The 25,110-nt window shown below is 37.0% G+C and overlaps 1 protein-coding gene across 2 annotated transcripts; it reads left to right on the forward strand.

The window, feature by feature from the left end:
• Window positions 1-3,567: 3,567 nt before the first annotated feature.
• On the forward strand, window positions 3,568-24,843 carry LOC129266004 (ADP-ribosyl cyclase/cyclic ADP-ribose hydrolase 1-like). 2 transcript variants are annotated; one of them, XM_064100660.1, is made up of 10 exons: window positions 3,568-3,853; window positions 6,322-6,503; window positions 6,701-6,833; window positions 15,019-15,261; window positions 17,002-17,078; window positions 19,585-19,686; window positions 20,989-21,081; window positions 21,697-22,147; window positions 23,248-24,250; window positions 24,374-24,843. In XM_064100660.1, the coding sequence occupies exons 2-8, from the start codon at window positions 6,340-6,342 to the stop codon at window positions 21,851-21,853; spliced, it is 969 nt and encodes a 322-aa protein (XP_063956730.1). In that variant the 5' UTR covers window positions 3,568-3,853; window positions 6,322-6,339; the 3' UTR covers window positions 21,854-22,147; window positions 23,248-24,250; window positions 24,374-24,843. The 2 variants fall into 2 exon arrangements, with proteins under 2 accessions (XP_063956730.1, XP_063956738.1); XM_064100668.1 differs by having other exon boundaries at window positions 3,678-3,853; window positions 6,302-6,503.
• The last annotated feature ends 267 nt before the right edge of the window (window positions 24,844-25,110 follow it).

Here is a 25,110-nt window from a genome sequence, read left to right on the forward strand (position 1 = left end):
GGACATTCGGCGTTTTGTTGATGGATTCACAGTGATTGCCTCCATCGATGTCGTTCCAATAAATTAAATAAGCCCACAATGTCAGGATGTAGAAATAAATAAAAAATTGATCAAAGAATGAATATGTTATAAATTCCAATTCTTATCAAGAATTGAGATAAGTCATTGAACTGTGTAAGTAAAACATTAAATTAGATAAATCACAGGGCAAGATTATAATAACCAACTTGTCAAATTGATTTGAATAAATTTAAGATAATATGTCCCAATAGAAAGTACTCTATCCAATATTCAAGATAATAATCGGCTTTACTAAATATTGAACTCATTCACATCTTGTTTGTACAAGAAATCATTAAAATGCAGAAGAGCTGAATTACCTTATAATATTCCTTTTAAGCTGGTTTATTAAGTATATAAAACAATATAAAAGGGGGTCTTCTATAGCGGGGTAGGGCAATGGAATATCAAAGATGCAATCGAATGTTTCAAAGACATCTTGACGTTTTATACAAAATTTACGTAATGAAATATTCATAGCAGTTCATTTTGGGATGAAGGTATGATAAGGTTGATTTCCTTGAACACTTTTAACCTCAGCCAATAAGAATTAAGTACTTTACATCAGTGCGAATCGCAACAAAAATCGCTTCCAGAAACGCCTCCCTGACACATTATCGCAAATATCATTCAACCCAATCATGCCAATAGCCCCATCTCAAGTCCTAAACTACTCATAATCTGGTCAGGTGCATTACCCATAATGCAATTTTCTGACCTGTGTAGTCCTGTGATATAGGCCCACTTGAATGGTAAAACATTAATTCACTGATCAATGCATTCATATCGCAATCATTTTGTTATCAAGTAGTAAAACATGTACATTTCCTTTCATAAAATTTTAGTTTATATATACACAAATAAAAATATAGGCTATTTTTTCAACTGTATTATCAATAGTCAGTGATGTTTATCCGGGGGGGAGGGTCGGGGGCACATTGCCCCCTACTTTTTGAAGCACTGAAAAGGTCCCTTTTTTACATAAGAAAAATGCCCCCTTACGAACGTGTACTGTGCCATTTTCATCCGAAGACGACCCGTTTTCGGTGTTACCAAGTGCCTTTTCTCGTATAAGTGCCAATTTTCTTTCTAAAAATGCCCCCTCACGGACATGTTCTGTGCCCTTTACATCTGAGAAGGACCCTTTTTATGTGTTAGCAAGTTCCATATCTCGTATCAGTGCCAAATTTTACCCCAAATCCCCCTCACGAACGTGTTCTGTGCCCCTTTCACCTGAAAAGGACCCGTTTTATGCCATTAGCAAGTGCCCTTTATATTCTAGTATCAGCGCCACGTTTTACCCAAGAAATTTGCCCCTCACGAACGTGTTCTGTGCCCCTTTCACCTGAGTAGGACCCGTTTTATGTCTGAGCAAGTGCTCCCCTCCCTTGCCTTTTGTAAGTGCCCTTTCTCAAATCAGCGAGTGCCCATTTTTACCCAAGAAAAATGCCCCTCACTAACATGTCCTGTGGCCCTTTCACCTGAGAAGGATCCGTTTTATGTCTAAGCAAGTGCTCCTTTGCCTTCTTATGTAGGTGCCATTTCTCGTATCAGTGCCCTTTTTACACAAGAAAAGTGCTCCCACGAACGTATTATGTGCCTCTTTCACCTGAAAAGGACCTGTTATATGTGAACGAGTGCCCCTTTGCCTTCTCATGGGTGCCTGTTCTTCATATCAGATAAGTTGTCCTGAAAAAAAATTATTTTTGTGCTCTATGAGCGCCCGGTTTCTTCTGCAAGTGCACAATGAATGAAAAAAACTTGCAAAAACAATCCCACGTGCCTAAGTTTCATGAGTCATGTGAGTGGGGTAGATAAGTCATTCTTTCTTTGTTTTAAAATCATGGCCGTACGCCCGAAATTTTGAAAACTCACATTATCATACTGCAGATTTTTACAAAAAAAATTAAAAGTATGCACAAAATCCATCAATTTCATTTAACAAAATGCAAAAGCTCCCTCGTTTTTTAATTTTTTTTCCCCAAAAAGTTTACGCGCACTAGCTGCCCCCCCCCCCCACCCCGCGAAAAATTATGTCTACGGCCATGTCTACGATAGTGCCCTTTCTGAAAGAAAAGGTGCCCTTTTTTCGCTGTGCCCCCCACCACTTTCAACTTCGCTCCGCCGCCCCTGTCAATAGTTATCTTAAAAGATGTATTTTAAGACTAGTCATTAATAACATACACTTCGCCCCCCCCCCCTTTAAAATCTACAATACAAACTCCTTGATATAACCATTTTGAAACCCGGGGCGTTCATTAATAATTTTCAATCTTAAGTTCAGTTAAAATTTTGAAGAAAAAAAATGTAGCCCCAAAATTAAAAACAATAATTGCCCAAAACATCTGACCGATGATGCCTCCGAAAAAAAACTTAGGGCCTAAAATTTCATTATTGATAATTGCATCTGACGTGAATCGTTCTTGAGGTATTGGCGGTGAAACCCATTCATCACAAAGTCAGTACTTTTTTTTCCTTTTCGTCAAATCTTGGGACAGGATGCGACCGGTCCCGTCGGCGCGCCGACCGCCGCGGCGGTTGTTGTTTTGCTTTTGTTTTTCTTTTTCTTTCAAGCAGTGATGAAAAAATGAAAAGAGGATGATAACAAATTTGAATAAGAGGTGGAAGAAATAAAAAAAAAAGAGACGAAGAGAAAAAAAAGAGGAAGAAATTAATGAATATGGAAAAAAAATATTTTATATATATAAAAATAATTAGTATAAAAAAAGGGAAGTTTTGGCCGTGCAACCAACCCTATGTGTAATATCATTTACTTGAGAAAAATACATACCGCGGCACCACCTATTTGCAGTCCTACCCCTTTCCCCAGCTCAAATATATTATATGATTCGGGTATACTAGAAGAAGGTATTATCAACATCTACCACTCGCACGAAATCGTTTGGAAAGAAAATGGATAGCCTATATATATATATATATATTTTTTTTTTTTTTGGGGGGGTAATATCACAGTACCTTCGCTCCCCTCCCTCATTGTTACCCCCTTCTGTCTCCCTTACCCCCCTGTCTCTCTTGAAACGGAATGATATATGGCTATATTTACTTATTAATTCATTCATTTATTCATTCATCCATTCATTCGTTCATTTATGTATTTATTCGTTTCTGCATGTCATGACAATGTACACAATATGACCATCACCAAAGTAAATAATATAAAATAAATTTTACATAAAAGAGATGTATATGATCATTTACATAAATGATCGTTCGAAAGTGGCAGACATGCAGCGGTATGACAATATAAGCAGATGTAGTTATATCAAGGAGTTGGTTATATCTATGGTTATATCATGTTATATCATTTACGAGCTACCCTATACACTGACTTGCAAACTGCTTGTCGATACATTTTTCATTTCATAACGAAAGTTGTTGTAGAGCGATTTGAACTTGATGGCGCAATATTCCTCATTGGCATAAGATTGTGAAATGTGTGAAATATGAGTGTCTCCTCATCAGCCAATAGTATTACTCATGAACCTTGGACTCGGAAAAACAAGCTACGGTGGTTATGAACACCCAACTGTTCTATACTTTTAACACATGTCATGCAAATATATACATCCGTATAAAATATGTGCACGTCGATCGGGGAATCACAGGTTTGTTACAGCGGCGGGGTGAGGTGAACTTCGCAATCCATGCTGAATGTGGAAGCCAGTCCAAAAAGAGACTTCGAACACTGGTTGGTGATCACTGACCCCAGGGGTTTCCAGGCTAGAGTGAGTGTTCCGTTTCACAGCGTCGGGTCTTCACTTCTATTCACTTTGTAAGTACAACCACAACTTCTATATTTAAAAAAAATACTACACTGATCATGCATAGACCTTTGCTCTGACTGCAGGTTTCCAATCTTCGGACGATATTTATTAATCATTAAGAGGTATTATGAGCTCATTATCTTTGCCTATATTTATCTTACCACCCTCATATAAATCACGGGTCTCCATAAGAGGGGCTATTGGTTGCACTATAAGTTGAAAATGATACTGTTTCAATAACAGACTTCCTGGTATATACTAAATTTATATATTAATGGTTTAATTGCTATAACTTGTCGCATACTTTAATTCAAGAAAAGTTCTCGAAGATTGAACTCTGTACACGATTCTAAACACTGACGTTTATTAGTGGGGGATTCCCCCTCCACACATGACCCCCCCCCCCCTTTCCTCCTCCTCCATGTCCTCTTCCCCTCTCTCCTTTATGTCGATATACAAAAAAAATGATCAGGTCATGCATGAATTGTGCTAGCATTTACTTAATTTAGGCATGTTAGATAGCTATTCTCTGCACGATTAATAAACGAAACGACTAAAATCTCCAGTTTTCAGATTTGCATACGGTATGACAAAATCAGTTCTGCTTCGCCCTCATGTGATCACTTTAGTGAAATACTTGTATATGGATACCCACAAAAAATCCTTATGTCCGCTTAGGAAGTCATAAAAATTAACTCACTTCGAGTTCGATCTTATTTTTCGTGAGATATTCATCACATTCATGCTTACAATAGAACGACTTGAAATTACTCTTTTCAGATCAGTTTATGATTATAACAAGTATCAGCTCGCGTTTTCGACTCGCGTTATTTGTTTGCCTAGATACAGTAAGTACTTAGATAGATATGTTCATGGATACAAACTAGACTTTAAACAAAAAATGTCATTTTCAGTTCAGTATATAGATCGCGCTTCGCGCTCGAAATGCGATGTCATTAAGGCCTATTGATGTTACTAATAAAATTTGTAAAAATATATGTAGAAAGTATTTAAATTCAGTAGTAAGACCACCCCAGGTAATGTCGATGATTTCAACACCCCCCCCCCCCACATATTTTAACAAAGCTGGATTCGCCCTATTAAAGTAGTACTGATACATTGTAGTAGGCCTATTATACTACTACTACCACTAGAACCACTGGTAATAGAAGTAGTAGTAGTAGTAGTAGTAGTAGTAGTAGTAGTAGTAGTAGTAGTAGTAGTAGTAGTAGTAGTAGTAGAATTAATAGTAACGAGGTCAGTATTCACAGAAATTTTGTATTAAAACCAATATTTCGTTATTAAAGGTATAACAAATATTACGCAAATAAATTATCTCTGTCATTATAGAATGATAGTAATAATGTTCATGAGATGAAAGGAAAATGGAACGAACATGTAATGGTGGAAAGTGACATGGTGAAGGGGATGGGGGTGATGATGGGGATGATGAAAATGAAGAAGAGCTTTTAAGGAATACTTTGAAATATTATCTTGCATAACTACAAATTCAATGCTGTTGAGCATCTCAACCATATAAATGAAACGTTGGAACCCTTTACATATAAACACTATGTCTCAGCACGGCTTTATGACATCATGACGGGATATGTATTGTTTAATTTGTATCTATATGATAGTGTCATGGTTAATATATTAAGATTTAACATGTCCACAGGAAATAGTAGTAGTAGTAGTAGTAGTAGTAGTAGTAGTAGTAGCAGCAGCAGCAGCAGCAGCAGTAGCAGTAAGAGTAGTAGTAGTAGTAGTAGTAGTAGTAGTAGTAGTAGTAGTTGTAGTAGTAGTAGTAGTAGTATAGTAAAAGTAGTAGTAGTAGTAGAAGTAGTAGTAGTAGCAGCAGCAAGTAGTAGCAGTAGTAGTAATAGTAGCAACAGCAGCAGTAGTAGTATCAGTAGGAGGAGGAGTACTTAGTAGAAGTAGAAGTGGTAGTAGTAGTAGTAGTAGTAGTAGTAGTAGTAGTAGTAGTAGTAGTAGTAGTAGTAGTAGTAGTAGTAGTAGTACACTGCAAAAACTCCGGTGTTTATTTAACACCAGCCCGGAATCTATATATGTCGACACCAGAGAAGTATTGAAACAACACCAGTTTGGAATCAAACCGATGCTGTTTTAATACTAATTGGTGTTGTATAAACACCTATCTGGTGTTAGACTGAAACCAAACTGGTGTAGTTTAACACTTCTCTGGTGTGGACTTATATAGATTCCGGGCTGGTGTTAAATCAACACCGGTGTTTTTGCAGTGTAATAGTAGTAGTAGTAGTAGTAGTAGGATGAGGAGGAGGAGGAGTTGGAGGAGGAGGAGTGGTAGTAGTATTAGTAGTAGAAACCCATTGCATCACATCATGAAACATTTATATCTTTATATGAATGATATTCTAAAAATTGTGTGGTAAATGATCATAACTACGTTCTTCTTCAGATTTCTTTATAAAAAGCTGCAAATTTTGTACTTCAGGAACCAGCAAGAGTTAAAATGGACATCTTCACCATCTTGTTCTATCTGTCATCAGCGTTGGTAGCAACTGTTGCATATAGCAACAAAGGACCCGGTACCACCCAGAACATCACGGAAGTATTGACCGGGAGATGCGAGGAATACCGGAAATGCCTCTTGGGAGAGCCTTGTCTTCCATATTAGTAAGTCCTGCTCTTTTTCTTATGAGATTTTTTAAAGCAATTTTTTTTTTTTTTTTGCTTTAGTTCTTCGTTTTGCTGACTTAATGTAGAATAAGATATTCATTTTCATGTTTACTCTCTCTATTTTTCTTTCCCTCTTCCCCTCCCCCCTCTTTTTCCCCTTTCTCTGTATTTTTATTTCTCCTTCACTCTCATAGTCGTCGTGTAAATTGTGCTAGAGTAGTGGACTTGTTCTTAGGAGGCGTTCTCAATGTAGATCCTTGTGGGACCCCACCTGACGCGTTCGATGCCTTCCTCGACATGGTTCCTCCAACTACTGCACATGGAACGGTAAGTTATATCAACTCCAAATCGGATGTTCGCAAATTTATTTATTTATTGATTATTTATTGGTTTTCTTTATCTAATACTGCCGGGTAGCGAATATTTTTTTCGTACATGGAAACGCTATGGTACATGAATTATTCATAAGTTGAGCTAAAAAACTGAAGTGCGCAGGCGCATGGACTTGCCGATAGTTCTATAGCTTCATCAATTTGTACATGAACGAATTTTCCTTGCAGACACATATAAATCATTGTGTGTGGGGGGGTTGACCGAGGTCACTTAATAGTTATTTTTTTACAAAATCATAGTATACTGTACAACGAGTACATTATGGGAATGATTGTCCGAATGGTGCTGTATATACAGAAATATGTCTACACTCTAAAAATAGTTGGGCAAAAATTTCCATCTTTTAACCAACCCTGGGCAACATACTGTCCACACAACTATTGGTTAAAATCTGTCCCAATTGGGTAATAAATTTGTTCAGTTGGATATAATAATTGCCCAGAATATATATTTTTCATTACCCAACACAGTGGACAGTATATGCTGCCCAACATTTTAAGTGTGTGTGGTGAGAGAGGAAAGACAAAACATGAGCTAGACAGGAGAGACAAAATTGCTAGGGCGTTAACTCAGAACCTATCAGTTAATGAAACTTTATAATCTGTCTTATTTCGTCTATGCCTGTAGAAATTATGTAATTTGTTGGACCAAAATAAGAATAAAAAGCAATCAGAGTTTATTCATTTATTTTTATTTTTTTAATATCTTTATACAGGATAACAAGCTCAAAATGACTTTTTTCAGCATGGTCCTGTTAACATGAAATAACAATAAATACATAATGTGTATAAATTATTGCAAAACCATCCATTACACAAATTGAATGCTTAAGATATTGCGTACAAAAATTGCAGAGCTATTTGCCAGATAAAATTCATGAAGATATAATAATCCTTAAAAAATGGCAAGGCTTGCAATCATCATCTGACCATATCAATGATGAAAAGTGTAAAGTTACTTTTTGTCAAAGACCGAGTGAGGAATTAAAGGTTTTCTGAATAGTTACCCCCAAAATGATAAAGAACTTGCGACTTTTTATGATTAAAAATATATTGGACATTATTACATTGCGTAACATGAAAAAGGTCCATCATAATAGACCCACGGTAAAGCCGATATGATTTTTTTTGGGGGGGATGTTTTAAAGTTAATTTTGTTTTAGTTCTTTAAAGTGGGCTTACTAGGTGTATATCCTTTAGAAAGGGCAGGCTATATCTGTCCCTGTTGTTAAACTTTGGTGATTTTGGTATAGCTCTTGGATATAACCAACCTCTTTATTAGTAGAACAACAATCAGTGGCGGCACCAGGGAGGGGGGCAAATGCCCACCCCCCCCCCCCAGTCAAGATCATTGCCCCTCCCCCATAAAATTTTGAAAACTGAAGAGAGAAATGAAGTGAATGCTATCTCATAAACATCCTACTCAAGCTATAAAGTGCTCCAAAGCAACATTTTTTACCCTTCAAATATTGAAATTTTGGCATCATGCCACTGTTAGCGCCCAAAAAAACTTTCAGGTCATTATGTAAATTCAAGATTTCGTCGCGCTTTTTGCTCGCAGTGGCTGTCGATTGAGATGAATAAATGCGCTCAATATATAGGATAGTATGAGACTTTAAAATCCAGTTTTCAAGTCGATTTGCAAAAATTCTTCTTCTAGAGATTCGAGTTTTCATTATTTGTTTAAGCAAAATATACGCATCCTGCATGCATGTTCATAATATTAAAATAATTTGCTGAATGTAAAACTTTATTCAGCTACGCGCTCGCATTCATTAATTAGTGAGATACCCATCCTGTTCATCATTTTACAAGAAAGTGCTTAAATAACGTCAAGTTATCACATCAGGATGTTTTTTTAAGCTAGCGCTTTGCACTCGCATTATATATTGGAGAGCTCTGAAATTTTTGTATGCAATATCTTAAGCATTCAATTTGTGTAATGGATGGTTTTGCAATAATTTATACACATTATGTATATATTGTTATTTCATGTTAACAGGACCATTCTGAAAAACAGTCATTTTGAGCTTGTTATCCTGTATAAAGATATTTAAAAGAATAAAAAATAAATGAATAAATTCTGATTGTTTTTTATTCTTGTTTTGGTCCAACAAATTACATAATTTCTACAGGTATAGACGAAATAAGACAGATTATCAAGTTTCGTTAACTGATAGGTTGTGAGTTAACGCCCTAGCAATTTTGTCTCTCCTGTCTAGCTCATGTTTTGTCTTTCCTCTCTCACCATACACACTTAAAATGTTGGGCAACATACGGTCCACTGTGTTGGGTAATAAAAAATATATATTCTGGGCAATTGTTATATCCAACTGAACAAATTTATTACCCAATTGGGACAGATTTTTACCAATAGTTGTGTAGACAGTATGTTGCCCAGGGTTGGTTAAAAGATGAAAATTTTTGCCCAACTATTTTTAGAGTGTAGACATATTTCTGTATACAGCACCATTCGGACAATCATTCCCTTAATGTACTCGTTATAAAGTTACTATGATTTTGTAAAAAAATAACTATTAAGTGCCCTCGGTCAACCCCCCCCCCCCCCACACACACACAATGATTTATATGTGTCTGCGAGGAAAATTCGACATTGAAATATGACGTGGGGGTTGGGGGAAAGTATAACTAAGTCATAAATCATTCAATTACTAGCTTGAAGCTCTTGCGATTTCAAGTCTTCATGAATCCTGATCAACATTTAAATTCAACATTATTTTTTTATTTCCAAAGGTATAGGCATCAATGCATTTCTAAAAGTTATAGGCCTAATCAATGGAGAGAGCGGAGAGAGAGAGAGAGAGGGGGAACTTGGCTGACATGTTCAGTAAGGAACAGAGATTTAGATGGGGGGGGGGGGTGCGCGAACATTATGCGAGTCAATTCATTCATGATTCATAAAGCAGAAAGAGTGTGCTAAGAGAGAGGAAGGGAGAGAAATTGCAAGAGAGAGGGGAAGAGAGAAATCGAAACTTCATAAGGAGATTGGGATGGAGACCATTCATTTATGTACAAGAGTGCGATCGTCCATTCGTTCATGTACAAATTGATGAAGCTATAGAACTATAGAACCATGCGCCTGCGCACTTCAGTTTTTTAGCTCAACTTATGAATAATTCATGTACCATAGCGTTTCCATGTACGGAAAAAATATTCGCTGCCGGGTAGGCCTGTTCAGTTATGCAAGACTGCTTTCCAGAGGCGTCCTGCAGTTTAACAAATAACTCAACATTTAAAGCACTAACTAATGAAAATGTACGTATAATTCTGAAAGAAAATTAAACGAGAGACAAACTTATTTCGGACATGAAATTGGGGGAAGGGGGTCATTATCTGTATCGAGTCCAATGAACTTCGTAACCAGGGAAGCGTTTAATAAAACAAATATTCAGTGATTTTTCAATGACAATTGTTATAAGGTACTGAAATCCTTGGATCTCATTGGCTCAGAACAATTTGGTCATGGAAAATCATTGACAAGATGTTTCTCGAAGCACTCCCCCGGTTTCCTCTGTATGATTTAACAGACTCCTCTTTATTCTTTTGAACTAGGAAGGGAAATTGATAGACATTATTTCGTCGTTATCTCTTTTCTTTTAAATTCAAATTTCGACTGATATTCATCGAATTCATTAATAGCTGTTTAGATAGAGATAACTCATAAAAAGGGACTGGAAAATATTAAAGATCTATTTCTCAAATTCATTGAACAATACATGATTAACGTAAAGAAGATAAAAATAATAATACTTGCATATCATGCCGCACAGGTCCACCTTTCGGAGCCCATGGCGCTTCAAGAATTAAAGTACAATATCCCTACAAATAAACAAAAGACATCGAAATTCCCCTTGACGCATATAATATGGGCCTACCATTAGGTTGTTAATGAGAGGGGAACGAATATCATTTCAGTTGGGGAATAAATGCTTCCGTTGATGAAAGTTGGCGCAAGTGGATAGTTTATTCCACGGTTTTTAAGGCTAACAGCGAGTTTCCGTCATCGACGTACGGGGCTTTCAAGCGACGCAGGCGTATGGCACGCCCTTGATAATACAATTCTTAATATCAAGACTTTTCTATCCCCTGATGTCATGAATTGGATTTTATTCAATTAAATTCTTGATATGAAAATAAAATTATTGATATTAAAATAATTGTGTATCTTGGTATCAATAAACAGGAATAAATGATAGAAGGGCTTGCCCTACGCCCGCGTCGCCAAGCGTCGTAGGCTACATCTCGCTAAATAATAATAATAATAATAATACATATGATTTATATAGCGTCTTTTCCATTTTGATTAAATGCTCAAGGCGCTTAGAAGAGAGCAAAACATAAAAGTAAAGAGAACTAAGGTAAGTACAAGAAAGGGTAAATTACAAATGAGGAAAAATTTCAAACCTATTACCTGCTGGTGAACAAATGCAATTTTAGGATACCCTTAAAGGATGTTGCAGAGTTTGAGTTCTTCAGCTCCTGTGTTAGTGAATTCCACAGGGCTGGTCCGGCATGAGCAAAGGCTCGATCGCCCCAGGATTTGTTAGATAGTGGAATATGCAAGAGACTAGATTGGGATGATCGCAGTGTGCGTGCAGGTTGATAGTGATGGTGTATATAAGAGACTTGTAATCGGTTGTTCATGCCCGGCGTAATGTCATCAATAAGCATATTTTATGATTCTTGATGTGGATTGTTTCTATGGCTTTTCCATTCAACACATGCTCTACACTGGGATTATAGAATGTAAAAAATATATATATATATCAATGTTGTTGATCATTATATAATCAATCAATAATTACTTAAGCATATAGTATGCTATAATATCTGCATCTCTCTATCACAGGTCCGTCGGATTTTTAAACTAACTTCATGGTGGTATGAGGGTTAAACTCATTTACAGTGCAAAATAAATATCTGACATAATGCAACGTCAGATAAAAAAAAAAACATAGTTGTGGTTTATATAGGTACATATCTCTGTTAAGAAAATGCTTAGCATGAGTTAAACGCAATATGCCGCAAATAATATATACAGGTAGTACTTGGTTTTGTCTGTCTACTACGGGTTACTGGGGCTTGATTGGTAGGAATTCGAATATTCTTTTCAGCCTTAGAAGAAACTAGTGAGAATTATTTTTATGATTATTCATATGAATGTTACAGGTTTTTCATTTGCTTGATATCAGATCTATTAAATAAATTTTCCATGAGAAATGCGCTGGGGCTACTTAAAACAAATTGACGATCTAAATAGTACACTCTTTTTTTTTCTTGAAAAAACGAACAAAGTTATACTCTCTAAAAGCAAAAGATCTACTCTGGTCCCTAATCATATTCCTCTCAGAGAGACCAGTCCTGATGGAATGAGATTCCACTCTTTCAAGGGTGCATTATTACCAGTTTTTAGTGAAAGTGGAAAAAAGATGCTCACTATTTGCGATGGGGGTTCTGAAGTTCATTACTTTTTAGTGAGCATAATTATGAGAGAACACCTGACCTTGCAGATTCATTGTTATTCATCTATCTCATTCTAGAAGGTACATTTTTGTTAATTTTATAACTAATAGTAAATAAGGCTCTACGGTATATGAAGGATGCGGATGCGTTTACAATTTCCACGATATGCCAAACACCAATTTTCATCTAATATGAAACAGTAAATATTTATATATATTTGCACACTGAAGAATGAGAAATTACCATCATCAACGAGGGATTTTATCTTATCTCTCTTGCATTGTGACACTTTTGTATTTTACATCCACTTTTAAATGATATTGCGAGAGTAATTCTTGTTTGATTTTACCACTTTTCTTCAAATTGATTTCTTATCGCGAAGGATAATGAGCAAAAAAAAATTGAGCGGGCCATAAGTGGCGTTTCGGGCAAAAATCTATAAAAAGTTGCGAGTGAGCAAAGCGAGCGAGAACAAAATCGACATTTTTATTACAAAAATCCAATCATTGTGATAGATTTTATCATAATAATAACATATTTCGATCTTCTCTCTTTCCTTTTTCCCCTTTTTTTTGGGGGGGTGGTGATTTTTTTTTTTTTTTTTTTTTTTTTTTGGGGGGGGGGGCAAGCGCCCCCAAACCCCCCATCTGTACGCCACTGCTCAATGCTTCAGTCACACCAATGAAACCGACTCCAAACCGACCGATGTTGTGTATTTACTCGATATGGGGTCTGTTTCGCCGATGTAACTGAGTATTAGATATTCAGTAGGCCTATATCAAATGCCTAATGAGATCATGATACACTTAGTTCTTACATGGATTTAAAGCATTTTTTTTTCTCCCTCCATGGTTTAAAGTGTGTTAAGAACAGGAAGCACGAACAAGGATATACTCACAGTATCAGGAAGGAAGAATTGGATTCGGAATTAAATTATCTATCGTGTACATGTGCGATGTGTCCCTTACCCACTTACAGAATCAACAGGATAATCGAATTCTCCTACCTTTATGATTTGATATAGCCATTAGCCCTACTCATTTGTTCGTATCATATACATTAATTTAACGCATGTCATAGACTGCATTGCTTGCTTGGAAGCAGTTGAACGAATTCTCAGGCCAATATGCCTATGGAGCTATCTTTCGATATGTGATATCACCGTATCGATTCTTATTATAACAGAATACATTTCCGGTTGTTCTTAATTCTTTCTATCATAATTTTTTTTAACAAATTGTGGTGATACCACAAATGTGAATTGACGATATCATTGAATCTTTTGAAATGAGGGCATGGGTTTTGTATATCTTATTGCTATTTTTTTGCGCAGAAATACATAATGAATTCGAGCATCGGTTTGCACTTGCGTGTAAACGCTGCTTACTACATTAATATAAGCAATCGGACCAGCATGTACTTGAAGAGGCCACTTAAACACCGATGACGGGTTTGTATTAAGAGGCACTCGTGAGCCGATTCATTTCATTATGCATGGGAAATGTTCCATATGTTATTGTTCAAACTATCTTAAACCAAGGAAGGTATTCAACCAGGGAAAATTTCCTGCTTCAGCTTAAGTGCTTGGGTGTTTGAGTACCATTAAATCGTATGTAACTATCAATGGCTTTGTCTTCCAGTAGTATTGTATCCCCCATCCCTGCCCGTCTCTCTGTCTATGTATCTCTCTCTCTCTGTCTCTACCTGTCTCCAATTCATACCTTCTTTTTCTTCTTCATTCATTGCCAATACACCCACGGACTCATTCTCCCTGAAGGTTTGTAACAAAATTATGACCATAGCATATCTAGCAACAGATGCAGGCAGATATGTTATTACAAGTTGGATATGGAAAATTAATGAAATTTGCGTCTTTCCATTCATAGACTTATCTTTTTTCAACTGTCCATTTCTTAACAATAACAAAATTAAAATGCCATATTAGTAAGACAATGCAACTTTATATTGTTTTATCCTGGAAGGGTTGGCACAATTAATCCCAGGGCCTGGTATAAAAAGAATTTGAGACAAAGAGGAAACATAAAAGAAACTATCTGATTGACTTATAGTCAGTTCTGTTGATTGTGATTGCCTATCTCCATTTACCGCCTGATGGCCGACCTTCGTGTTACCAAACCCTGGTCAATTAATTCCATATCTGTATGCAACTTTCTTCCTTTTATTTCATATCAGTTATTCTTTCTCAATAACAAGCATCAGTGACGATTCCTTTTGTCCCAAATGAATTAAGAACCTTCGAAGAACAATTATTTTATTTATATAGGGTCCTAAATTTGTTCGGATCGGTTTCTTTTCAAGCCCCAAAGGCACCTTTTGGCACGCCCATGAATGATTCTAGAATCCTTGTTGTTAATTTAAAACTATCGGGGGCGTCTCGTCTATATTTTTCGTCCGACAATTTTTCAGATCCGACAGTTTTCCTTGACTTTCATTGGCAGAGAAGCACAGTTCTGATGGGAGGACTAACTTTCGGATAACATGTCCGACAAGCCATATAATCAAAAGCTCATTTTTTATGTATATAAACGAAGCAGTACCAAGAGTGTATTATCTGTACATTTATTTCGTACTAACATATTCAATGACAACTTCTTTTCCTGATGTTTGGTTCTTAGACGATGTTTTGGTCAGGTGTGGCCGGTGCGAACATCCCACAGGACATCGCTCAGGTGACCACAGCCTTCACCGTCCTTGAGGAAACCTTCCCCGGCTACATGGCTGGTAACCTGTCCTGGTGTGGTGCTACGGATGGAGAAGAGTCTGGACCCGGTCTCAACTTCACCGTCTGCCCGACATGGCGGAATGAGACGTGTCCGAACAACACCAAGGCGGCTTTCTGGGACAAGGCATCAAAGATGGTGAGTTCCGAAGCAACGAAACAGTCACACCAACGAAAGCGACTCCAAAGACCGACCAATACGAATTATGCCTATGGCGGTAGCAATACAGATATCGGTCTGGGTTTTTTTTTTTACCTGTGTGGCCTTCCATAATGCTAGGGTCCCAACAGGTGGCGATCCATGGGGTAGGGGGTTCCACGTCAAAATGTGTACTCTATACCATGTCTTACGGGGTTCCACATTCATGACATTAAAATTCGTACACAATACCATGTGATAGGGGGGTTCGAACCACACCAAATCTGTACACAATATAATATGGTCGGTGGTTCCACCCCAAGGTTTGTACACAATACCATGCGGTAGGGGGTTTACCCAAATTTGTACACATTATCATGTAGTAGGGGGTTCCACACCAAGATTTATACTTAAACCATGTGGTAGGGGTTCCACACCAAAATTTGTACACAATACAGGAGGTTTACAAAATTTGTACACAATACCATGAGGTAAGGGATTCCATACCGAAATTGGTACACATTGCCATGTGGTAGGGGGTTCTATCCCCAAATTTGTACACAATACCATGTGGTAGGGGGTTCCAAACCAAATTTGTACACAATACCATGTGGTAGGGGGATCCACACTAGAATTTGTACACAGTACCATGTGGTAGGGGGTTCCACATCACATTTGTAAACAATAACATGTGGTAGGGGGTTCCACACCAGAATTTGTACACAGTACCATGTGGTAGGGGGTTCCACATCACATGTGTAAACAATAACATGTGGTAGGGGGTTCCACACCAAATTTGTACACAATACCATGTGGTAGAGGGTTCCACACCAGAATTTGTGCACAATACAATATGGTAGGGGGTTCCACACCAAATTTGTACACAATACCATGTGGTAGGGGGATCCACACCAGAATTTTTACACTGTACCATGTGGTAGGGGGTTCCACAATTTGCACACAATACCATATGGTAGGGGGCGCATCAAAGTTTGTACACCTTACCAGGGGGTAGGTCTGCCACTTGGTTCCTCCGGTGCAGCGGTACATTTCAAAGCTAGAATTAAAAAGAATCATGGGCAAACAAAATCACCTTCACACAACACTACACGTGCAAATATTTAATTTGAACAACTATCGAATGGAAACCTATTTTGTAACCATTTCTGATTCAACGTTTGCTCGAACAAATATCAGTTCGACCATTGAAGTTTATGGTTATGATATTTTGAACGTACGTGCTCTGTTGTTCCTGATTCACGGGAAATGATTTTGGTGTATTCAATTTTGGGCTGCGCCTGAATGGATTGTTGTTTTGGACTTTATCCGGTTTAGGGGCTTGGAGTCGGAACTGAACAGTCACAGCTTGTTACAATAATGATTAATAATGTAGGATAAAACACTGGCGGGTCTGGGAATTTTTTTAATGAGGGTTTGGGAAGTTGAAATGACGTAGACTAGAATGTGTTTGGGTGAAAGTAATGTGAAAAGGGGGATCCTCACCACCAAGGGGCGGACTCTGTCTGTCTATCCGGGAAAATATATACATATTCTTTAAACAAAAGAGCCCCACTCAAGGGGAGGGGGTGATTCGCACATTGAATCCCAATGCACTTCATTAAATAGACACTTTCCTCTACTGTGCATACAAAATGAATTCGATCTTGTTTTTTTCTTTCTCTCTCTCTCCCTCCCTCACCCCCCCCCCCCCTCTCTCTCTCTCTCTCTCTCTCATCACAGTTAGCAAACCAGGCCGCTGGTGATGTTTATGTAACTCTCAATGCGCAAAGGGAAGGCGGTGCTTTCAACAACGGCAGGTATGAATGGGCTTCGGTCACTCTTGGATTCCAGTAAAGTAAATATAGTTTCAACAGGGAATGAGTTAAGGGCAGGAGTCCCGATCGACAGTCACGGTAGGACCAGCAATTCTCCCGTAGCGGGAGGGTGGGGGGCTCGTGATTTGGAACGAGGCTATTAAAGATCAAGTCCATCCCAGAAAAAATGATGATTGGAATAAATAGAGAAAAATCCAACAAGCAAAACGCTAAAAATTTCAACAAAATCGGATGTAAAATAAGAAAGTTATGACATTTTAAAGTTTCGCTTATTTTTCACAAAACAGTTATATGTACATCTCGGTGACAAGCAAATGAGACAGTCGATGATGTCCATCACTCACTATTTCTTTTGTTTTTTATAGTTTGAATTATACAATATTTCATTTTTCACAGATTTGACAATAAGGAACAACTTGACTGAACCATATAGTATTAAAACAATGCTAATTCCACATGTTCGGAGAGGAATAAATCTTTGTTTCACTTGACAATGAGGAGAAAATTAAAATATTTCATATTTCATATAATGAAATACAAAAGAAATAGTGAGTGGATGACGTCATCAGTCTCCTCATTTGCATACCGACCAGGATGTACATATAACTGTTTTGTGAAATTAAGCAAAACTTTAAAATGTCATAACTTTCTTATTTTACATCCGATTTTGATGAAATTTTCAGTGTTATGCTTGTTGGATTTTTCTCTATTTATTCAAATCAACTAATGGTTGGGGTGGACTTGTCCTTTAAGCCTGTGGCCAAAAAAAAGCGTGACCTCAAAATTGGCCTCGTCTACATCCCGTTTTTGACACACGAGTACTATAGAGACCTTTGTAAAAAAAAAAAAAATGGGATCCAGTGCAGCGTCATATCATTCATAATTATCTACATGTTGATAATAATTGGCTGTAGTTATGTATTGGGATTAATTTATAATTCATTGCCATTATTGTTAACTATTCTGAGTTGATGAATATCGTATAATTCATAAATAAAATACAAAATAAACAGTGAATGCGTGAGATCGACTTTCTCATTTACTTAAAATGATTCAATTTTTGTGGAAAACCAGCGAATGTCATAACTATCTCATATTACGTCCGATTTCGATGAAACTATACACACTATGCTTGTTTTACTTTAATCTGTTTACTAAAAAGTTTTGTTAGGGTAGACTTCCCCTTTGATTTTCAATTCCTAATTTCTTGGCTCGCTCACCTCACACACTCGCCAAAGTCCCATTACGGTGCATCATGTTATAATGGTCCATGTCCAAAATGTATCCCTTTACAATTTTTGCTTCATTAGCCTACGTTTGGTTAACATTAATTTTATGAGGAAGTCGCATTACAGTACAAGGTTCACCATCGCGCCAAGCATGGTTTATTAATATCCAAGGTTTATGGACGATTCAACATTTAAAAAAATCCCGCTATTTTGACAAAAACAAAGGCATTTGTTACTTTTTGTTTATCCTCAAACCAATAACTTTGTACATAATGTGCATGTGAGGCTTGGGATTCCACCCCCCCCCCCGGGTTCTTCACTTTGAGCTATCCTATTATGAACTTTGAAGTTTCATGAAATACTTCGCAAAAGTGTGTGATATTAGCAATGAATGAATATAACGACCTATTGATCCCTGTTGCTAGAATTAAGCAACCATCCCCACCCGTCCCCCCTGTCTGTCTCTCTCTCTCTCTCTCTCTGCCTCTCTCTCTCTCCAGGTTGCAGAAAATCAGATAAATCAAACCCAGATGATCAAGGAATTTTTATTATTTAAAGGACAAGTCCACCCCAACAAAACTTTGATTTGAATAAAAAGGGAAAAATCCAACAAGCATAACCCTGAAAATTTTATCAAAAGCGGATGTAAAATAAGAAAGCTATGACATTTTAAAGTTTCGCTTAATTTCACAAAACAGTTATATGCACATCCGGGTCGGTATGCAAATGAGGGAACATCACTCACTTACTATTTCTTTTGTATTTTATTATATGAAATGTGAAATATTCTAATTTTCTCCTCATTGTCCTGTGAAACAAAGTTTTATTTCTCCCTGAACTTGTTGAATTATCATTGCTTAACATTTTATGGTTCAGTCAAGTTGGTCCTTATTGTCAATTCTGCAAAAATTGAAATAATGTATAATTCGAACAATAAAAAACAAAAGAAATAGTGAGTGATGGACATCATAGATTCTCTCGTTTCATGTGACGAAATTGTGCACATAACTATTTTGTGAAAAATAAGCGAAACTTTAAAATGTCATAACTTTCTTATTTTACATCCGATTTTGAAGAAATTTTCAGCATTACGCTTGTCTGATTTTTCTCTATTGATTCAAAGCAACATTTTCATGAGGTGGACTTGACCTTTAAATAGTAAAAATATCCTTTAAGCTGATGGGTATGTCGCTATTAGTTTCTATGCCATTCTTCAGACTAATAAGCACAACACTGTTTATCTATTTCTCATTTTTCAGTGTATTTGCCAGGATAGAATCACCCAATCTAAACCCGGACGCTGTCACGAATGTCGCCATCTATCTAATTCCAGATTTCACTCTTCAGATTCCAAATAAAATGTAAGTAACACTGTTATTATTACCATTTCCCTCTCCTTGGTTCCCTCCTATTTTTGCGGGGGTTACTGGCTAAAAAAAAATCGAATAAAAGTTAAAGTATCTCTTCACATTTAAACCCCCCCCCCCTCGAATCAGGGCATCTGGTCATTACTTCGGCTCTTTATGGAATGTATGTGTTCTTGAATCATTCTGATGTGGATGATGAGAAATAAAATCGTGCTTTAATATCAATTATATTGCGACTATTATGGGAATATCTATTTTGGACCGGGATATATAAGTAAAGAAATAATAACTGGATATTTGGGGGGGGGGGTTGAAACCAACGTCTCACGAGTGAAATTGACAATAAATTTTCAGGATATATTCTTTGTAGCTTTCTGCAGTCACTAAATTAGCAATATAAGTGTCCCTGTGACTTCTTTTTTTTTTGCAAAAAACAATGTTTCCAAAAGACGGTGATAAATTTTTTTTTTTAATTTCTTTGCTGAGATTCAAAGGATGAAAGAGTTATTTTTCTTAAAATAAAAAATGGATAAACTTGACTTACAATATCCTGTTTAACCACTGGCGAATCCAGGGGGGCACATCCGGCCCGTGCCCCCTCCCCATTAAGAGCCATAGTCAATATTTTTTAATTTAAATGTAAATATGTCGTTCATACACAAGTGAGGACCCCTCCCTCTTTTTTTTTTTGCTTGTCAAAAATTTCTACGTAAACGAAATGACCTTCATTTTTTGGTGCAAACCATTGGGGGGTTTTTTGGGGTGAGGGCTTGTCAAATTTTCCTCGGGGAAATTTGTCCCCTCCTTCTCCTTTGGAAACATTCTGGATCAGCCCCTGTGTTTAACATTTCCTTTAGCCCCACTGGCGTGTAGATGGGGGGCCTTAGAGTCATGCCCCCCCCCAAAAAAAAAAAAAAAAAAAAAAAAAAAAGTTCCATGACCAAGATAAATAATGTGAGAGAGAAAGAATAAAAGAATAGGAAAGGAATGTGATATCATTTTCTGAATATATTACCAAAATGTGCATGATTTAGCTTTTGCTATTATTTTTTGTTCGCTCACGACTATTTAGGAATATTGCTCCGCTATATTAAGTTCTCGCCCTCACAGTCTTTGGCTCATCACGTACCATTTAGCCCTAAACCAAAGGAAGAACGACTGTTACAATAAAACAAAAATGGCACATTGTTTAAACTCATTATTCGATGTAATTTCTAAGATTTTTAGTAGGACTATTATTTAAAACGAGAATGAATCTATATTTCTCGAATGAATTTTCCTTTTATTATACCAAAGGTATCGAGAAACCTGTACAAACGGAAGCGTATTGTACTTAAGAAATCGCTTGATGAATATGAATTTCAATGTTACTTGTGAGGAGGATCCTACGTAAGTACAAAATAATCATTATTACTTTTTTTTTTGGGGGGGGGTGTATAATGCACTTTTCCCGAGATTATCAGATGCACAAATGTGTCTCCCGACAAGTATGGTTATCAGTAATTAGAAATCAAATGAAGGCGTGATAGAATTTTAAAAAAATTGTCAATCTTTAGCGCATTGTTTTCCGTAACTTAAATTGAGTGAAATAAGACATGCTTTTTAGAGGTAAATAACGTCTATACCATGCAAATCTATAATGTAATATGGTCCTCAAATATAATTGTACATTGCATTGTTTTCGTAATTTAAGTAAAATGATAGTAAGTTAGTATGCACTTGAGTACAAAATTAGGGAGGGGATTGATGTTGGTAAGTTCCAAGAGGGTAAAATGTTTAATTATTCTCTGGATGTTTTGTTAAAATATTTCACAGAATCAGATTTTCATTTTTAACAGGTAAATTTGCTTGGTTGCGACTGTTTCTGGATTTTACCCCATTCGTTTTTTTTTTTTTTGGGGGGGGGGGTGGTGGTGTTTTGTTTTTTTTGGGGGGGTTCTCATGTGTTATCACTGTATCTGTACGTAATAATGATGGAATATCTTTACTTTTCATATTTGTCAGTGAGGTGATGTGGCTCCAATGTGCTCGTTTTCCCGATAGCCCTTACTGCGACCGATACAACGGGGTAGGCAAAACAGTGGCAACCCTATCATTTGCGGTGATACTGCTTCAATTCGCGTCCGTTATATCACTCAGCGACTGGACTCTAAGATCATAGATCATCTTCAAAAACATGCATGGGAGGAGGGGAGGGGAGAAACTCTTGAAATAGTAAATATTTTCCACCGGTAACGAAGGCAATACATCGGGATAGAAGAAATGTGAAATAACGGGATATAATCTGGGTTTTTTTTTGCTCTTCGGCGGCCGTACGGCAAGTCGAAAACAGCCGTTCTAACATTTTGTGTATCAGCTAAATATAGGTGGTTTGAATAAAAATTAATAAAACGGCTGTTTTCGACTCGCCGTAGAGCAAATGTGACCGAGGTATGATTATTTCGCTTTATGACTTGTAATTTTCCTTAATGGGTGCAAAAGAGGGATGATGCATTTTCGATTGTGGATCGGGGAAAACTCGGGCCCACCTCAAAAAGGGGTGAAGCAATGTCTCCCGCAAGTTCGATTGTCTACGTGAGAAAAACGTTCAAATCAAATGAATTAATAAGAATGATAATACAAAATCTTATGAAGCATAAATTAAGATGATTACAGTGAAGTCTTTTGGCGTTCCGAAATAAAAGATTGAAAATCTACAGTAAAATAATCATAATATCAGAGCCTATAAGAGCACAAATCCAGACTTGGAACTACATGTGTATAAATGCATCGTGAATCCGGGAAAAATCATTTTGATTATTTTTTTAAAGGTACGATTTTGAAAGGTTGAATAGTCAGGAGAAGAGCCTTCCTAAATATTTTCGAGAATCTTGTCTTTTTGTTTTCTTTGTTGCAGGGTTTATATATCTTTCAATATATGTATTTTAACGCAATATTCCATTTACAAAAGAGCTTTTGATACATTTTGTCTTACACTTTACGCTGTAATAACTTTTTACTTGATATTCAAAATTGCTGCAATACACCCCTGTATGCTCTATTCTGTACTAATGTGAATGGGCACAAAACGATTTTTACAAGAGAGGGCACCATGTACATGCAATTGCGATTAAAGAGTGGCGTACTGTCTGAAAACATGATTGCTAACGAAATATATCATTACTTATGCCATGTATGTAATAAATGCTGTATTTTGACATTCCAAATGGCTGCCATACGTCCCTACTACATCGTAAACAGTTTGAGTGGGTAGGCCCTACAAATAATGATGCCAACATTTGACTGTGCTCGACTGCAAAATGCCTACAATTGTGATGTAAGAGTGAAATGTTTTGTCTCGCAACATGACTTCTAACGAGATATGCAAGTTTCTTTTGCCATGTAGGTGATAAATACTATATTTTGACATTCTTTTGGATTATACCAATTTACGGAAAATGCTTAAAGTTACGTGAGTGGCATCATTCAGATTTGGAGACTCGGCACCTTTGAATTGACAAGTAACCATTAACAAGATCGTATGAATCGAAAAACAATGTTTGGTCCATTTTCTAGCCTGCACTCAAAAGGACGCTACGAGGACGCTACAAGGACGCTACGAGGGGGCTTAACTTACAGATTTTTTATCAATAAATGCATTAAGTCCTTAATTAATGATCTCAGGTTCATACAAACATTCCATGCGCGGCTGTCACATGGGAACAAGTAAAGTACATAGTTCATGTACATGAAAACATTCATCACATCAGCCATGCCTTGTAACCACCTTTTAATCATACTGTTATATTTTGAGCTCATTGGTACTAGAAGTGCCTTTTAATATTTCTAAAAAGACGCAATACTTATTGACCAGTTCGTAGTTACTTCATGGGCAATTTGGGTCAAATGACCTTTCATTTCTTTTACTATGATAGGCAGATTTCAAAGCAAGATATTACGTAAGCATGCCTTACATAGCAGGGTGAAGAAATTGAATAGACCAGGTGACTAAAATAGCACACCAATGAAGGTATTTGTTGCATTTCTAGTTAGAGTGCACAAGCATGTTGTTATAACAATGTACTTGGACAACGGTGAAATACCAGTCGTTAGTGGACGTATTCTTTTTTGTGTGGATCTAATGAAAAACATAATTCAAAAGATTAATCAAGACATCGGGTTAGTGCTTATCTCATTAAATATTAAACCACCTTGTCACTTTATAGTCCCAATGACCTTCTTCTGATCATGCGCAGAACGGAACTACGAACTGGCTTATTGCTCCAACCATGATGCATTCACTATCATGAGAAAGTATCCTTTATCCTAAATCAGTTTCATCCACAGACACGTCATTTCTTTCCAATATACGGTATTAAAAAAAAAACATACAAAAGCTCCAAAGTCAACTCACCAGTGGTGCTAGCGGGATTACAACTAAAGATACTTCCATATAATGTAGAGAAGCACAAACGGGTTCTTCTGATCTCAAACTTGATAATTTTGATGTACAAAACTAAACAAATTAGGAAGACATTTATCTGATAAATCTGATGAGGACAGCCCATGCCCATGTCTTGTCGAGGCCCTGGCGGCTGCTTCCCGAGCGAAGCGAATTAGGCATGGCGCGGCGCTCTCCTTCGCTCTCTCCCTCGCTTCGCCATGTTCGCTCGGAAAGCAGCCGACAGGGCCTCGACAAGAGGCTACAACACCGTCTGCCCAAAGTGCTCTATTATATTTACACCCTAAAACTCCCAAACACAAAAGCCTATCCCAGGCTGAATGTAATAAGGCATGCATTTCAATTAGCGCTGGTATTAAATGGTTTTGAGACATTTCTGGCCCTTCCTTCAGGGGTCAATCCTTTCTGTATATTGATATATGAATTTGTGCAAAGTTATTTTCTCTTGTTTGTATACGTGGACATAAAAAGGCTACAATGTACTCCTTTGTTTATTCTATAAGCTTTTGATAACTAATCAAAAATCTACATTATGTGTAATTCAATTACCTGATTATTTTAAAGAAATATCTCTCCATTGATATTATCGCGATGTAAATTAATAGATATAAAGTCTCTGTAACTAGTGTTTCTTCGTTCAATGTTTGTCTTTCCTCGTACACAGCATTATCTCAGATTTGTACTTTGTATTAAAATAATTTTATCCACAATTGTTTCGATGAGTTTTGAAATGTGGTAAACGATTTACGGTTCCATTTTTCTTTAAATGGGCGTGGGGAGGGGGGGGTACCATTTCCCCATCCCACCTCCTAGGGGCAAAAAGCAAATGTAATGAATGGAGAGAGAAACTGTGTAAGGAAATTTAAAATACTTTTAGAACGGCTTTTATGGTCGGGGAAAGAGGGATGCGGAATATGAAAGAAAGGGGTGAGAAAGAGGAAAGGAGAAAATGATAAAGTAGTGTGGCATGCAAGGTT

Source organism: Lytechinus pictus, chromosome 1 (assembly GCF_037042905.1).
Source record: "Lytechinus pictus isolate F3 Inbred chromosome 1, Lp3.0, whole genome shotgun sequence".
Taxonomy (NCBI): Eukaryota; Metazoa; Echinodermata; class Echinoidea; order Temnopleuroida; family Toxopneustidae; genus Lytechinus; species Lytechinus pictus.

Excerpts from the sequence above, each read along its gene's own strand:
- LOC129266004 (XM_064100660.1), top strand. The coding sequence starts at position 6,340 with ATGGACATCTTCACCATCTTGTTCTATCTGTCATCAGCGTTGGTAGCA. Across the intron at positions 6,504-6,700 it reads GAGCCTTGTCTTCCATATTA|TCGTCGTGTAAATTGTGCTA; the intron begins GTAAGTCCTGCT and ends TCACTCTCATAG. Across the intron at positions 6,834-15,018 it reads CAACTACTGCACATGGAACG|ACGATGTTTTGGTCAGGTGT; the intron begins GTAAGTTATATC and ends TTTGGTTCTTAG.